At 42.0% G+C, this 18,185-nt stretch overlaps 1 protein-coding gene across 1 annotated transcript in view; it reads right to left on the reverse strand.

Moving 5' to 3' along the window:
• Window positions 1-15,813: 15,813 nt before the first annotated feature.
• LOC109871830 (ephrin type-B receptor 3) overlaps window positions 15,814-18,185 on the reverse strand; it is a 56,090-nt gene continuing 53,718 nt past the window's right edge. The window contains exon 15 of the mRNA XM_031806911.1: window positions 15,814-17,792. Within this exon, the coding sequence (XP_031662771.1) occupies window positions 17,678-17,792 (115 nt within the window). The 3' untranslated portion in view covers window positions 15,814-17,677. The remainder of the gene's footprint in view (window positions 17,793-18,185) is intronic.

Genomic DNA, 18,185 nt, shown 5'->3' on the forward strand with positions numbered 1-18,185 from the left:
TAAGAAATGTAGCGAAAAACCCAATGCGAACTTGTTTCAACAAACGTTAGAAATGTTTGAAATATCCTCCTGATCGACGTGTGTACTTGGTGCATTGAGTTGTTTAGAACCTCTCCAGCGCACTGATAATAAACAACGATTCATTTAAGATTGACTTCGAGTGTCCCTGCGTAGAATTTCCATGACAGACCATTTATACAACGGGTGGGTCTAATCTTATGACCATATTTATATTTGTCAGAGATATGGGTAGATCGGTTCAATAAAAATGCAATGAGGGGAGTCAGGGGAAAAACAACCCAATCCCGGGTCCCCGCTGGCGAGACCCTTCCTCCTAATCAAATCATGTGTCCCCTTAACCTTAACTTTAACTCAAATTCAGAACATGGTACTGTGACTTGGCTGAGGTTAAATAAATAAATGAAGTATCAGTGAGATAATTTAAAGGTTATTTCTGATTGATCAGATATATGTGTTTACTTGGAATGCCGAGAGGCGAAATTACAGAACATCTGCTCCTGGGTACTTGTGAGCCATTATGGAGGCTTAGCTTCTGCGTTTAAAGGACAATTAAATATTGACATTAGATTAAAGACAGCAAACCCACATGGTTATGTGATATACAGCAATTTCGGGCCACCTTACATTTGATGTTTTGTTGGTTTTTTAAAAAGGACAAATGTGAGATTGTTTTATGTACTATAATAGCAATGCAAATGCAATGCAATTAATTATGCAGCATTACAAAGAAACTAACACCATGGTATTTCTTTCACCCACTGAAGCAGGATTGTCAGTATGAATGAGAACGACAGAAAAAAGTGGAAGCAATATAAAGGATGAATACGACCCCCTATATGCCACCTGTTCTAAATAGGCCTCAATGTGTTTGTTAATCATTGATCTACAGGTAACTGCCCAAATAAAATAAACACTTCGGTAAATGAGAGATATATAGTATATTGAAAGCAGGTGTTTCCACACAGGTGTCATGTATACAAATGCCCAGATGCCAATTATTTTGGCTACCATGAAGAAGAGATTTCAGTGACTTTGAAAGAGGAGTCTCAAAGGAGCTTAGGGGTTTTAAAGGGTGTGTGTGTGTGTGTGTATGTATGTGTGTTTGTCTGTCTGTCTGTGTGTGTGTCAAAGTCACCAGATCTCAATCCAATTGAGGACTAATAGGAGATTCTGGAGTGGCGTCTGAGACAGAGTTTTCCACCACCACCATCAAAACACCTAATTATGGAATTTCTCATGGAAGAATGGTGTCACATCCCTCCAATAGAGTTCCAGACACTTGTAGAATCTATACTAACACCTATTAAGACACTTTATGTTGGTGTTTCCTATATTTTGACAGCTACCTATAAATGTGTCTATTAAGGAATACTTTGGGGCGGCAGGGTAGCCTAGTGGTTAGAGCGGACTAGTAACCGAAAGGTTGCAAGTTCATATCCCCGAGCTGACAAGGTACAGATCTGTCGTTCTGACCCTGAACAGGCAGTTAACCCACTGTTCCTAGGCTGTAATTGAAAATAAGAATTTGTTCTTAACTGACTTGCCTAGTAGAATAAAAAAAAGCAGTGATGTAAAGCCTAGTGTCAAACATTCATCAAAGTTAAGATAGTAATATTAAGTTAAAATAGTACACAGAATCAGTCATCTTTTATAGTTAAACTATGTGTTTATATACCATACATTTTTTGCAGCGCCGATCCCATAAAATTATATGAATTTAAGATACAGATTCTCAAATCAAATCAAATTGTATGTGTCACATGCGCCGAATTGAACAGCTTAAAGTGAAATACTTACAAGCCCTTAACCAATGATGCAGTTCTAAGAAAATACCAACAAAAAAAGTAAGAGATAAGAATAAGGAATAATTCAAGAGATGCAGTAAATAACACAGCCCTATAGGCTGGCTACATACAGGGGATACCGGTACAGGGTCAATGTGAGGTGGCACCAGTGTCGAGGTAATTGAGGTAATATGTACATGTAGGTAGAGTTATTAAAGTGACTATGCATAGTTAATAACAGAGAGTAGCAGCAGTGTAGAAGAGGGGGGATAGTCTAATAGTCTGGGTAGCCATTTGATTAGCTGTTCAGGAGTCTTATGGCTTGCTGGTAGATGCTGTTTAGAAGCCTCTTGGACCTAGACTTGGCACTCCAATACCGCTTGCTGTGTGGTAGCAGAGAGAACAGTCTATGGCTAGGGTGGCTGGATCTTTAGGGCCTTCCTCTGATACCGCCTGGTATAGAGGTCCTGGATGGCAGGAAGCTTGGCCCCAGTGATGTTACTGGGCCGTACGTACTACCCTCTGTAGTGCCTCGCAGGCGGAGGCCGAGCAGTTGCCATACCAGGTAGCGATGCAACCCGTCAGGATGCAAGTATTTTCAGTCTCCTGAGGGGGAATAGGTTTTGTTGTGCCCTCTTCACGACTGTCTTGATGTGCTTGGACCACGTTAGTTTGTTGGTGATGTGGACACCAATGAACTTGAAGCTCTCAACCTGCTCCACTGCACCCCCGTTGATGAGAATGGGGGCCTGCTCGGTCCTCCTTTTCCTATAGTCCACAATCATCTCCTTTGTCTTGATCACATTGAGGGAGAGGTTGTTGTCCTTGCACCACATGGTCACGTCTCTGACCTCCTCCCTATAGGCTGTCTCATCGTTGTCGGTGATCAGGCCTACCACTGTCATCAGCAAACTTAATGATGTTGTTGGAGTTGTGCCTGGCCGTTCAGTCATGAGTGAACAGCGAGTACAGGAGGGGACTGTGCACGCAGCCCTGAGGGTCCCCCGTGTAGAGGATCAGAGTGGCGGATGTGTTGTTACCTACCCTTACCACCTGAGGGCGGCCCGTCAGGAAGTCCTGGATCCAGCTGCAGATGGAGGTGTTTAGTCCCAGGGTACTTAGCTTAGTGATGAGCTTTGAGGGCACTATGGTGTTGATCGCTGAGCTGTAGTCAATGAATAGCATTCTCACATAGGTGTTCCTTTTGTCCAGGTGTGAAAGGGCAGTGTGGAGTGTAATAGAGATTGCATCATCTGTGGATCTGTTGGTGCGGTATGCAAATTGTAGCGGGTCTTGGGTTTCTGGGATAATGGTTTTGATGTGAGACTTGACCAGCCTTTAAAAGCATTTCATGGCTACAGAGGTGAGTGCTAGTCATTTAGGCAGGTTACCTTAGTGTTCTTGGGCATGGGGACTGTGGTGGTCTGCTTGAAACATGTTGGTATTACAGACTCAGTTAAGGACAGGTTGAAAATGTCAGTGAAGACACTTGCCAGTTGGTCAGGACATGCTCGGAGTACACATCCTGGTAATCCGTCTGGCCCTGCGGCCTTGTGAATGTTGACCTGTTTAAAGGTCTTACTCACATCAGTTGCGGACAGCGTGATCACACAGTCGTCCGGAACAGCTGATGCTCTCATGCATTTTTCAGTGTTACTTGCCTCGAAGCGAGCATAGAAGTTATTTAGCTCGTCTGGTAGGCTTATGTCACTGGGCAGCTCTCGGCTGTGCTTCCCTTTGTAGTATGTAATGGTTTGCAAGTTTTGGAGCTGGTGTAGTTGACACTGCCTGTTTGATGGTTCATCGGAAGGCATAGCGGGATTTCTTATAAGCTTCCGGGTTAGAGTTTTTTTAAAGATTCCGGGTTAGAGTCCCGCTCCTTGAAAGCGGCATCTCTACCCTTTAGCTCAGTGCGAATGTTGCCTGTAATACATGGCTTCTGGTTGGGGTATATACATACTGTCACTGTGGAGACGACGTCCTCAATGCACTTATTGATAAAGCCAGTGACTCTCAGCCCAAAACCCCTTCCTGGACTGTGTCTCACGTTGCATCCCACATGGCACCCTATTCCCTACATAGTGCACTACTTTTGATCCGAAGTAGTGCACTACTTTTGATCCGAAGTAGTGCACTACTTCAGTTGAATACATCCAGTTGGACAACTGACTAGGTATCCCCCTTTTCCTTTACTTACTTTTGATCCAAAGTAGTGCACCACTTTTGATCCGAAGTAGTGCACTACTTTTGACCCGAAGTAGTGCACTACTTTTGATCCGAAGTAGTGCACTACTTCAGTTGAATCTATCCAGTTGGACAACTGACTAGGTATCCCCCTTTTCCTTGACTTACTTTTGACCCGAAGTAGTGCACTACTTTTGATCCGAAGTAGTGCACTACTTTTGACCCGAAGTAGTGCACTACTTTTGACCCGAAGTATTGCACTATATAGGGAATAAAGTGCCATTTGGAGCACATCATCTTCTTTAATGTCGAGGGCTTTGTTCACACCAACTCCTGTAAAGGCTTCTTTGTGGCTCTAACTACGGAATAAGATTAGAGAGAATTCGCACGCCAACACTTTGATGACAAAGACAGAAGAGACGCACAGAAAATGACATCCTTCAAGAACCCTAGTAACCAAACCGATTTAACTTGTGGGGGTTCAGTTCAAAATGGCAGTTTTTAACAGCTGTTTTCTGTGAAATGTGAGAGAAGAGCATGTTATCTTCAGTCAACCCTAAGAAGCTGTGTGGATGCATCCTTTGAAAATGAATTATTCATAGTTTTGTTACTCAAGTTCAACCTGCGCGTAATCCAAAGCGTCTAATCTTCTCCCTCTTTTGCAAACATGAAAGTTATTTAAAGTATACTATTTAAATATACATATTTAAAGGCCCAGTGCAGTCAACAACATTATTTTTCCTGTGTTTTATACATTTCCACAATATGAGGCTGGAATAATACTGTGAAATTGTGAAAATGATGATAACCCATTAAGCACAGATTTCAATTCAACCTCTAGTCCACGTTGGGTCAACGTATTTTCAGTGAAATTACGTGAAAACAGTGATTCAACCTCCCACTGGGCACAAACTGGTTTAATCAACATTGTTTCAATGTCATTTGGATTTGGAAAAAGTAATCAAAAAGTAATCAACAATAAACTGTTGTTTTGATTGTTCAACCACAGGATTATGTCATCATAGTAACTATTTTAAACAGACAAACCTTGTATAAAATATGTTGCATTTATATCTTTGAAACAATGTCAGATCTTCAAAGTTATATCCTCTATCAGAAAATAAGCAATAGGCTGGGCAGTACCTCCTACTACTAGAGAGTTGATCTATCTACAGCCATCTATTTGGTCTCCCATCCAGGGTTTTAATCAAGCCCTGCTTAGCTTTGATATTTGTCACTGACTACTACCAAGTTTAACAGAGCAAATTAAATGCACGTTATAGGCCATACAGTATATCATCAATTATACTATTAAGGCCTATATAGGTGAAAAATATCCCCATAGCATGATGTTGACACCACCATAGTTCACCGTAGGGATGGTGCCAGGTTTCCTCCAGATGTGACGCTTGGCATTCAGGCCAAAGAGTTCAATCTTGGTTTCATCAGACCAGTGTCTAATGGTCTGGGAGTCCTTTAGATGCCTTTTGGTAAACTTCAAGCGAGCTGTCATGTACTGAGGAGTGGCTTCCGTCTGGCCAGTCTACTATCAAGGCCTGATTGATGGAGTGCTGCAGAGATGGTTGTCCTTCTGGAAGGTTCTCCCATCTCCACAGAGGAACTCTGGAACTCTGTCAAAGTGACCATTGGGTTCATGATCACCTCCCTGACCAAGGCCCTTCTCCCCCGATTGCTCAGTTTGGCCGGGCGGCCAGCTCTAAGAAGTCTTGATGGTTCCAAACATCTTCCATTTAAGAATGATGGAGGCCACTGTGTTCTTGGGGACCTTCAATGTTGTGGAAATGTTTTGGTACCCCACCCCAGATATGTGCCTAGCCACAATCCTGTCTCGGAGCTCTACGGACAATTCCTTCGATCTCATGCCTTGGTTTTTGATCTGACATGCACTGTCAACTTTGGGACTTCATATAGACAGGTGTGTGCCTTTCTAAATCATGTCCAATCAATTGTAATCTATCACAGGGGGACTCCAATCAGGTTTTAGAAACACCTCAAGGATGATCAGTGGAAACAGGTTGCACCTGAGCTCAACTTCGAGTCTCATAGCAAAGGGTCTGAATACTAAGGTATTTCTGTTTTTAAGTTTTTAAGAAATTTGAAAAAAATCTAAAAACTTGTTTTTGCTTTGTTATTATGGGGTATTATGATGTCATTATGGGTTATTGTGATGTCATTATGGGTTATTGTGATGTCATTATGGGTTATTGTGATGTCATTATGGGTTATTGTGATGTCATTATGGGTTATTGTGATGTCATTATGGGTTATTGTGATGTCATTATGGGTTATTGTGATGTCATTATGGGTTATTGTGATGTCATTATGGGTTATTATGATGTCATTATGGGTTATTGTGATGTCATTATGGGTTATTGTGTGTAGATTGATGAGGAAAATGTTTATTTAATCCGTTTTAGAATAAGGCTGTAACGTAACAAAATGTGGAAAAAGGGAAGGGGTCTGAATACTTTCCAAATTACATTTTGATCTTTGGTTGCATTGTCAACCAAACAATTTAATATAACTTCTGTAATACAGTAAATACACTAAAGTTAAGGCTATCTTACAAACTAATATAACAGTATTTATTCAACCTTAAAATGAGTAACACATAGATGGCCACATTTTGAGGTTACTGTAACTATAAATGTCTTCTTATGTAATCATATAAAGCATGTATGTTCAAGATAGCAAACATCGGTCATTGCAGGTCTGTGGAGATCTTCACAATTGACGCAATAATCTGCGCTGAATTTCAAACAGCATCGATCACTTTCAACATGTACTTTTAATGTACTGTAATCTCAACTGCAATCCAGATAATTTGTTTGTGCTATTAGATGAAGCACAGTGATAACACATTAAGTTGTTTTATAAATACCAAATATCTGACATTGTATTCCCATTTGAACTTTTTTGTGTTTTTAAATGGTTGAAAGCATAGTGATAACACATTTAGATGACGACTAAACCAGAACGTGAAATTGTTTTAACATTGGAATTTGGTTGTGCTTCTATATGGTTGAAGGCATAGTGATAACACATTGGGAATTCAACACACTTCTGGCTGTCTTTTTGAGTGTGTGAATAAAGGTTGAAATATCATTGGTCAACATCTCAACCAAATACAATCCACATTTCCACGTTGAAATGACGTGGTGTGCCCAGTGGGAATGCCCTTATTGAGTATGAGAGCTGTTTGAAAAGACCGCTTGACGTTTCGGCCTTTTTTGGTAGGATTGTGTTTAGGCCTGCCTGGTAACATCACCAGCCACTAAATTAGTTCATAGACCAATAAGAGAGTTCCAAACCTCTCTGCCAATAACAGCTACTTTTCAGTTTTCCCCTCCCCACTCAGACTATTCCCAGATAGTCCTAGCAACATTTTAGCTTGAGAAATTGCTATTTGCTAAGAAGCAATTTTTGTTTAGTTTGACAGTTTTAATTGAAAACAAGCGCAGTAAGGTACAGTACTTAATTGTTACCCAGAAATGATTTGATATTGAGATGAAAACGGTTGCATTGGAACTTTAATATATCCATGGATTAAAATAATCCTTCCTTAATTTCTAGAACTAATATTTTATTAAAATGGGAGTTTTCAGGGCAGAAACTCACATAGGCAGCAAAATATTCTTGCAGCACTGAGTTGTTCAAGCGAATAGCAAGAAACAAAGTACAGCATCCCTCTCTACTGTACTCCAGTCTGTTCCCCAGCACTCATTACTGGGAGGAGGAGGTGGGGGGGGGGTAGAAGAATAGAGGATGAATCTCAGAGCTCGTAGTGTTTCGGTGAAGTAGACTCATATCTCGTTACATACAGCTGGAGCTCAATTAGCGGCCATTTTGCCTAGTTAGGCACACTCAGCCCGATTCACTGCTGCGAAAAACAAATGTTGTTTGTCCAATCACACCCCACATCTGTCAAGTTGCCTCTGAGGCAGCCTTTAAGACCTAAGTAAATACTGAAGCATACAAGCAGCCTCTTTGGCAGTGTGAATACAACAACAACCAAAAGGAAGTGAGGAGCTATAACAATTCCAGTGGCTTCTAAGCCAAGGTAGCTTTGATTTGGAGTTTTAAAGTTTTTGGTGTACCCAAATTTCCCTCACTATTTTGTTTTTGTTATTGTTTATGAACAGCAATTATTCCAAGAGGAGTGAGTCGTATCATGTAAAGTAGGTTGGCTTGCAAAGAGTGTTTCTAATAGTGCGTGAGCGAAAAACAAAGTAGTGGCAACTTCACTCTCGATGAGTAAAGTGAGAAAGACCCACCGAGAGAGACTTGTGTTAATTGCCTCAGAAGTGTCTGTGTAGTTAACAATCTTGTCTCATGAGATGTGTTAAATTGCCCCCCGAGGCCGTTTGGGGACAGAAACTGTCCAGCTCTATACTCCAACTGCGTTCGGTATTAATTTACCAGACGAGACAGGTCCTCAACAGAAGGGTCAGTCTTCTCCAAACGATCTGTCGACCCCTTCATCCCTTTCTTTCATCCCTTATCATGGGTGCTCTTTCCTCCATCTAGCTGTTGCCATGGCTACTGGTCGCAGGGATGAAGGAATGAGAAGCACACTGGAGTTTAGAGAAGAAGAACTGCAATCACTGGAGTTTAGAGAAGAATAACTATCACTGGAGTTTAGAGAAGAAGAACTCCTATTACTGGAGTTTAGAGAAGAATAATTTCTATCACTGGAGTTTATAGAAGAATAACTACTATCACTGGAGTTTAGAGAAGAATAACTACTATCACTGGAGTTTAGAGAAGAAGAACTCCTATTACTGGAGTTTATAGAAGAATAACTACTATCACTGGAGTTTAGAGAAGAATAACTTATATCACTGGAGTTTATAGAAGAAGAACTCATATTACTGGAGTTTAGAGAAGAAGAACTCCTATTACTGGAGTTTATAGAAGAAGAACACCTATCACTGGAGTTTAGAGAATAAGAACTTCTATCACTGGAGTTTAGAGAAGAAGAACTTCTATCACTGGAGTTTAGAGAAGAAGAACTCCTATTACTGGAGTTTATAGAAGAAGAACTCCTATTACTGGAGTTTAGAGAAGAAGAACTCCTATCCACACACACCCTCTGTTAACCCGGACTAAATCCCTTCTTTTGATCCTCCTTTGATGGAGCCATTAAGGATGTATCTTCTGTACAGTTTGACTAGCTGAGGTATTCAGTTCAGAATGTTTTAGGCTCTCGAGTGGCGCAGCGGTCTAAGGCACTGCATCTCAGTGCTAGAGGCGTCACTACAGATCCTGGTTTGATCCCGGTCTATATCACAACCGGCTGTGATCAGGAGTCCTATAGGGTGGCAAACATTTGGCCCAGCGTCGTCCTGGTTAGGGGAGGGTTTGGCCTGGGTTGGCCGTCATTGTGAAATAAGAATTTGTTCTTCACTGACTTGCCTAGTTAAATAAAGGTACTTCCATATGCAATATTTGAAGATAGAGTGGCAGGTAGCCTAGCGATTAGAGCATTGGGCCAGTAACAGTATTTTCCACCATAATTTGCAAATAAATTCATTAAAAATCCTACAATGTGATTTTCAGGATTTTTTCCCCTAATTTTGTCTGTTATAGTTGAAGTGTACCTATGATGAAAATTACAGGCCTCTCTCATCTTTTTAAGTTGGAGAACTTGCACAATTGGTGGCTGACTAAATACTTTTTTGCCCCACTGTATAAGCACTCACCAAATTAGAATTATTACACACAAACACAATGAGGATAATGAACTCTGCTGTGGTCTATGATAGAGCGTTGCGCACTACTCACTCCTAGTACTCTTACAAAGAACAAGCTCTATTCAATTACGGAGGTTAGCCTCAAGATACATTGCACTTCAAAACGGACAAATGCAGTTTACGAAGGTTGAATCAGGAAGGCTGGTCTGAATGGCTTGTCACTTTTAAATTCATCTAGTAAACACAATATAATTCACATCACTTCCTATCGCACGGGCATAGCAGGTATCCATTCAGTAGTGTTTATCATGTTACCTCATCGGCATAGCAGGTTTCATACAGTAGTGTTTGTCATGTTACCTCATCAGCATAGCAGGTATCCATACGGTAGTGTTTATAATGTTACCTCATCAGCATAGCAGGTATCCATTCAGTAGTGTTTATCATGTTACCTCATCAGCATAACAGGTATTTACATGAATATAGGGGTTCGATGCCAGCTGCCTAGCATAAGACAACCTGTCATCAGCATCTGGCTCCGAGGAGCAATCCTCGGAGAAGAGGCCATACCCCAAACTATTCAATAAAATTCCATATTGCATTCTGTCCTTGTTGTCATTCAGTTAAGCCTGTACTCGATTTAACAGAACTGAATGGTCGTCATGGGTAACAGTACACTAGAAAATCAAGAGAGGACATTCGTATTCATCACATGCCGCCTGGCACAATCATTTATAACCGCTCATGTCCATCAATGACAAATGATGCATCGCACATAGTGGCATGCGCCAACTAGCTGACACGTTAACAAGGTCGTTGTGATTTGATTGGAGTGAGCCGTATGCATCGTTATACTCCGGTGAAGTCATTTGTCAGCTAGGGGTTCTAAAAGTTAAAACTGGTGTCGTGTTGTGTATATGCTAGCTGGAGTTCTATGGGGTGTGTAATAAATTGTTGGTGTCAGGTGTTTCCATGGGGATGATTACTTGAGAGCAAGACAAGGCAGTATAAGCATGTGGGATTTGGAGCCAGCCCATCAAACGCTCGACAGGCCCATCTATTTCACATATACCAGGTAGTTTCAGATAATAAGAATCTGCCATGGTATGCCTTTGTGTTTATTCGTTTCGGGAATCAAATGTTCAGAATATGCCAAAGGTTGCCTATAAATACCTGTATGAACCAAACAACCCAAAAAAGTAATTTGAGGGGGCTTTGTTGCTATGGTAAACGCGTCTCTACATCAATACTTTTTTGTTGGTTCGGGTAATCTGTTTGCCTTTCTCTCCTTGTATTTTTAATATAAATCTTGTTGAAATGGTTCCCAGAGCCGTGCCAGTCTGTTCACATTACAAAGAGTCATCATGCCCTCTGGCCACACTTGAAATACCCTTTTAGATCTACGGCTGCCTTCTATACTACATTCTACAGATATTCGTTTTTTTTGGTGAAATATTCCCAGGCTTTATATCTAGTAGTCCCTTGCACTTTCTCTCTTTCTTCCCCAATTTTCACCATCTGTTCAGAGACCTCAGACCTCATCACCCCCGTATCAAACAAAGTTTGCTCAAAGGCCTATGTTACCCATCTATCTCTCTCTTTTCTTTGTTCTATCCTTCTCCTTCCCCTCCCTGGTGGGGTTTGTAATGCAAGCAGGAGGTTTGTGAGACCTTCCAATCCCATCAGCAAACACTCAGATGCATAATCTGTCTAAATCTGCCATTTCTCCCTCACCCATCCACATGCAAGCTAATTTGTCTTGCTAGGTTCTTCTTTTGAGCCAATGTCCATCACTGTGACTGGGATGACTGCTGGGCACCACAAGCCATGAATCAAGACTTCTTTCCTAGGATGTATATTGGTTAACACTTAAAGCTGACAGGAATAATGGGTTATTACTTGTTTTTAACTAATAACAATTGAGGGGGGGGGGCTTATATTTGTCCTGTTACACACAGAGACACCCACTGTAATGGGTTATTACTTGTTATATAAGCATGTATGTTATGAGATGACATAGGACTGTATAATGGGTTCATACCTGCTTATGACATGTCGTAAAATGGATTATAACGGCACAATATATTATACCTATTGGGTTTAAGTAAAGTGGTACTTGATAAAATCTCCCTAGCATATTTTGTGGAGGAAATGTAGAAATCACCACATAAAATGTATCTGCGGAACACTATCAGAATGAGAGTGAAAAACAGAGATGATGATATTTTACTTTGTATTCAAGGGTTCAGACTTGTACTTTGAAAGCCGAAGACATGGACAGTACTGTATTTGAAGAGTAAAATAAAATTATGGAATTTCAGTTGAAATATACAATATTTTTGACTGTTGCCAATGGCTCAAATTTGAGGGATTTGAGCTTGCATGACTCCAATTAAAAGGGCATATTTTTGTAGAGTGTTGTCAGAGTCAATCATCTCAAACTCACATCAGTGGATTGGCATACTTGTGATGCAGCTCCACGTGATGATGTGTAGATCAGTGAATTAGTGTCATCCCCCGAGCTATGATGAGCAACCGTCAATTAACAAACCACACAGGTTCAATTAGACAAATGACTTCAGATTGATCTATTTTAGAATACAGATTAATTCACACACAAGCACCTGTGGGTGGCACAGACAGACAGACAGACAGACAGACAGACAGACAGACAGACAGACAGACAGACAGACAGACAGACAGACAGACAGACAGACAGACAGACAGACAGACAGACAGACAGGCAGGCAAGCAGGCAAGCAGGCAAGCAGACAGACAGACAGACAGACAGACAGACAGACAGACAGACAGGCAAGCAGGCAGGCAGGCAGGCAGGCAAGCAGGCAGGCAAGCAGACAGACAGACAGACAGACAGACAGACAGACAGACAGACAGACAGACAGACAGACAGACAGACAGGCAGGCAGGCGGACTGACAGACAGGAAGACTGACAGACAGACTGGCAGGCAGTCAGGCAGGCAGGCAGGCCGACAGATTGGGTAGTTGAGCAGTATTGGAAGAGCGAGGCTCTCTGTTTGTGAATGTAGCCAGGCACATTGTGATGCGTATCCTGCATCCTATCCATCAGACTCAGGCCCTTGGGTATTGACACCCATTTAATCAATGGCAGGCTTTAGGCCTTTAGTGGATCGCATCACACTGAACTATACAAAACAGACACACAGGCCTTACCCTCTTCAGCCTCACTGGCCGCACACAAAGTGCACTGTCATGCTAATCTGGAAAACACTGGAAGCTAAAGACATTAATGACAAAGACTGGCGGGAGTTGTGGAGTTGACTTGGAACTGCGTTGCTTTGACTATTTTTGTTTGTCTCAAATATATAATTTTATTTGAATGAATATTGGGGTAAATAACCTTGTAAATGAGTGTGCAGTATGCTGAACAATGTGATGCCTTCATTGTAACAGCATTATGTAGATCATTGATGGCACAACATCATTTTGTCATTTCCCAACAACTTCACCTGTCAACTTTCCCCATCCTCCTTGATAAACCCTTCAATCTGCTGTGTTGAGGTTTCCTCCCAATGAGAGATAGCAGGCACAGTTGAAAGGCAGATCTTTTTGTGACTAGCCCGGCAGTTTTCAGCCGAACAGCCTGTCATTTTCTACATGAAGGGGGTAGTTTTCCACTGATGAGGCTGCACAGACAGCATCGGCCGTCTCACCGGCAGCAAATCACTACTCTGTTAAAAGTCCCTGATGCGTAGCAAACTCTGCCTGCCAAACCTCGCTTCAAATCTGCCTGCTAGCACAGCCTGCAGTAATTGGAGGCATTACACTAGCTTTGGACAGAATAGCAAATGAGCGCTATGAGCTTAGGCAGAAATTGTACCGATGGAACCAAAAGGTGATACTGAAAGATGGGGGGGGGGGGGGGGGGGGGGGGGGGGGGGAATCAGAAGAGGGTACTGAGAGATAGGGGGGGTGGAATCAGAAGAGGGTACTGAGAGATAGGGGGGTGGAATCAGAAGAGGGTATTGAGAGATGGGGGTGGGGTGGAATCAGAAGAGGGTACTGAGAGATGGGGGGGGGGGAAATCAGAAGAGGGTACTGAGAGATGGGGGGGTGGAATCAGAAGAGGGTACTGAGAGATAGGGGGTAGAATCAGAAGAGGGTACTGAGAGATGGGGGGGGGGGAAATCAGAAGAGGGTACTGAGAGATGGGGGGGGTGGAATCAGAAGAGGGTACTGAGAGATTGGGGGGGTGGAATCAGAAGAGGGTACTGAGAGATAGGGGGTAGAATCAGAAGAGGGTACTGAGAGATAGGGGGTAGAATCAGAAGAGGGTACTGAGAGATAGGGGGGTAGAATCAGAAGAGGGTACTGAGAGATAGGGGGGTAGAATCAGAAGAGGGTACTGAGAGATAGGGGGGTAGTGTGTGTGTGTGTGTGTGTGTGGGGGGAAGGGAGTGTGTGCAAGCAAATGTGCATGTGTACATGCATGTATTAGTCTCTCTCTCTGTGTGTGTGTGTGTGTGTGTGTGTGTGTACACATGCTGGCATGTGTGTGTGTGGGTGGATGATTATCCTTCCCCACACACACTCTCATGTACACACAGTGGTAAGTACAAGAGCTTGCCTGTTGTTAATCTCCCAGTAATCACATGGCTCACTCTGGAGATTTGACGTTCTACTGCACGAGTGTCTGGCCATCAAAAAGCATACGACAAGCAAGCAGGAAATTGCCTGCCATCTACGCGCCACGTCCTCCGTTCTTACTCCATCAAGCACGCTCATTAAAATCTACAGATGAACTGTCTCAGTTGATTTGTCATTACCTAATAGGCTGTAATATGGGGATGGTGTCACATCCTTTCCTGAGAAGTTTGCTGTCGTCTAGCATTAAATTGGAAGGATAAAAAAAAAAACGAGTTTCCGAAACAGTTTTATTGAGATTAAGTGATGGAAGATTGAAGATTTCTAGCTTCTAGTCCGTGGTGGTCCTGAGAGAGATTGTGTTGGATCAACATTGATTTCATTGTAGAAAAATAGAATGCGAAACCCCACTCCTGACACCACGTGTCAAAGGCGCTACACACAGTCAATATCGAACATACACTCTGGCTGAAGGCATTAGTTAGTCAAGGCCTTCGTCTTCAACACCTAATGCACTGAAGTGCTGTATACTCAAAGCTCTACACAGCAAAAATACTATTCTTCATTCTTTAACCCAACCTTTATTTAACCCATTGACATAGATACTCTTCTCCAAGGGAGACCTGGCCAAGATGGCAGCTTCAGTATCTATATTAATAGGTTTTCTCCCATCTACGTCTAGTGCTGTATGTTCCTGAACAACCTGTACTGGGGGCTACAGTACAAGAAGAATATCTATAACAAGACCCATTATAGCCCAGATATACAGTACTCTATTATATCCAAGAAGGAAATCATGCCAGATCTAACCATACATCTTAATGACCTATTCCCACATTCTTAATCAACTGGGACACTATATGGTGTTGGTGGCAGTACTTCTATCTTCTCAAGGACAAATTCGGAGGAGAACGGACATGTCACCACCGATCTCTCCTCAGGGAGATTATCATACGCCTTCTTGCTCAGCATCGGGTCCAAAAAAACCAGATAAATATCTGCATTAGCCGTCCAGGCCATCCACGAGGGTCGGTTTTAACACAAGTCAATAAAAACAGAACATCAGTAAAGTGTCCACCGCCAGGGTGTTGCCAGGTGACAGCACCGCTCATCAATATTGGCAAGATAAGACCGATGTGACATGATGCGGTTGTGTACAGGTTGTATACAGGTCGTGTACAGGTTGTATACAGGTCGTGTACAGGCTGCCAAGAAATGCACATAGATCCACTACCAGTGCTGGAATGATGTCAGGGTATCCTCGCTTCCTTGAAGCCTCTCTCATGACAGAGGACGAATCTATAGTCCTGCTTTCTCACTAATTAATGAGCTGTGTGGACTGGTCTTTGATTAAGCTTAAAAGTGAATGAGTTTCATAACTAATATGATATTCTAAAAGAAAAACATACTTGCTATTCCTTATGTTCGTCCTACGACTGGAAGAAGAGAAGACCTGGAATGACTTTGTGCTGGACCCGCAGAGAAATAAAAGAGAATACCATAGATCACTTTAATAATTGATTTGCATATGATTATCGAAAAAATACTAAGAGAGAAATGCTTATTTTGTTCTGGTTTCTTGTTTTTCTTCTTTTTTTTTTACAATTCCATACACCTTAGTCTTACAGAAAGAAGTCTGCCCTGACGGACATTTCCTTGTTTTTCTTATTTCACATAGACTTTTCTATCCTGTTACATGGCCCCTTTAAACTGTTATTTTTCTTTTGATGTTGCCAACAACAAACAAACATACGGAGGTTCACACGGAGGTCAGAGGGGCCAAATGAAGATGAACTCTGAGCGGATTTAGTAGGGATGGGGAGATCATATAACACGGCAGATACTGACAGCTGGCGTACTTTAAAAAAAACATGTCAAGAGTAATTCACTGAATAATTCAAACTTTTTGTGGGTCAGGTTGATATTGAGGTCACATAGTTATCATCTTAATGGCAACATATTTCATTTGCACGGGATCCTTGACACATTTTACTTAAGAAAACATCCGACACTTCAACATAGTTAGCCAGTTAGCCTGGTACCATATTCTATGTGCTTTAGCCAACTTCCCTGACTATCGGTGTCAGACCAAACATGTTCGGCATGACAATGGAAAAACACAGAGACGATTTGGTTAAAGCACAAACAGACTGGAACCCCAGGCTAAGATATCAGTAATGTGTCCAGAATAATGGAATTGACAACTGCACTGACAGGCTGGCGATGTGGGCCAGCAATGGTGACTAGAAGTAGCTATGGTTCATCATTAACCCTTTCCTACGAGCTACAGCTGCCACAAAATATTAGAATATTGTTTAATCATTAAATTCACTGTCTAGTGTATTAAGATAACGTGTGAAAAAAAAGAAGATATCCCTCAATTACTGTAGAAAACGCAATACTATATTCAACTATAAGTAATAACTTAGCATCCAAAACAAGACATAGTTGAATAAAATACGAGTAAGAAAATAGAGTAATAGTTATGCAGAACCATTGTCTCTTGTTCACATGACATTCATCCACAACAGTTCCAATTTGGCATGCACATGATGGTGTGTCCTGTACTGTGTTACAGTCAAATACGTCCTACTCAGTCAGCCCCTTTATCCAGGGAAGGTGAATGGGACACGCAAAGACACATACAGTATCATGAGACCGAAACCTTCCACTGACATGAAAGACCACAATTAAAGAAAGTGGACAAAACAAGATAATAAAAAACAGCAATTCTTATAGAAGTCTGCAATCAAGTTCTCTGACCAAGGGCATTAGGATACAATCTTTTCAGGTGTCCGCGTTCCTTCAGAATCCATAGAATACATCCTCAAAGACTCATCATTCGAACAATCCCTTTTGTATCATCATTGCGCCTGTATCTTTCCAGTACATAGTATCCTCATCTGTTCCCATCCGTGGTCAAAGTCAATGATAAAGGCAGGGAAGACATGGGAATCACTTTGGCAAAAAGGACGCTTCCCAGGCAGCAGAAAACACATGCAGACATGCAAACATAACCTGAGGGAGAGTTTGGCTTTCTGTCAATGGACGGTTCTCGAAATCACAAATGTCAATACTGAGTGCGAGCACCCACCAATAAACAAGTTCTCCACAAGCTGCTCAAGAGTCTGTTCTCAACAGAGCTCCACTGAAGCTGTCCAAAGTCAAGATGTCCTTTTCCATGTTAGTTTTGTGTAGGTACAGCAGACCACTTTTGTTTTGTCTAGGAATGGGTCATCCATTCATTCATTCATTGGGTTCTGCAAGTAGAGCTCCTAGGTAGTTTCTAGTGGGTCCAGTTTCCTCTGCTGATTTGTTGGTTTGTTGTTCTGTTGGTCCAGATCCAAACCTCAGACCCTTATGGGGAGAGTTGCGCTCATCTGTTGTCGAACGATGTCATTCTGACTGCTGTCCAGGCTCTTCATGTGGTGGCCAGGCAACGTCCCCCCGATCCGCATCAGATCCCTGTCAACAGAGGCAATAGGTCAGTCACGTGTTTTTTTTCAAGAGTACAAACTGTTACACCAGTGTTATTAGATTCCTGGTTCTGGAGCAGAGACCCATAGGGTGTGCAGGGTTTTGTTCCAGCTCAGTGCTAGCACAAAATGTTCAACTTATCAACTAATCATCAAACCCTTGGTTTGTTCAATTAGGTGTGTTAGTGCTGTATCTACTCAGGAGCAGGACTGAAGAACGCTGCTGTGTAAGGTGGTATAGTATTATGCTGTCAACAACATTGTGGATGGGAGACAGCACACAGCACAGCACACAGTGAGAATCCATCAAATATGTGTTGATACCGATCATGGAAAAGACAATCTAGAAGCCAGTTCCACCACTTACAAAATCCAATTTAAC

The sequence above is a fragment of the Oncorhynchus kisutch genome, linkage group LG27, assembly GCF_002021735.2.
Source record: "Oncorhynchus kisutch isolate 150728-3 linkage group LG27, Okis_V2, whole genome shotgun sequence".
In the NCBI taxonomy this organism is placed as follows: domain Eukaryota; kingdom Metazoa; phylum Chordata; class Actinopteri; order Salmoniformes; family Salmonidae; genus Oncorhynchus; species Oncorhynchus kisutch.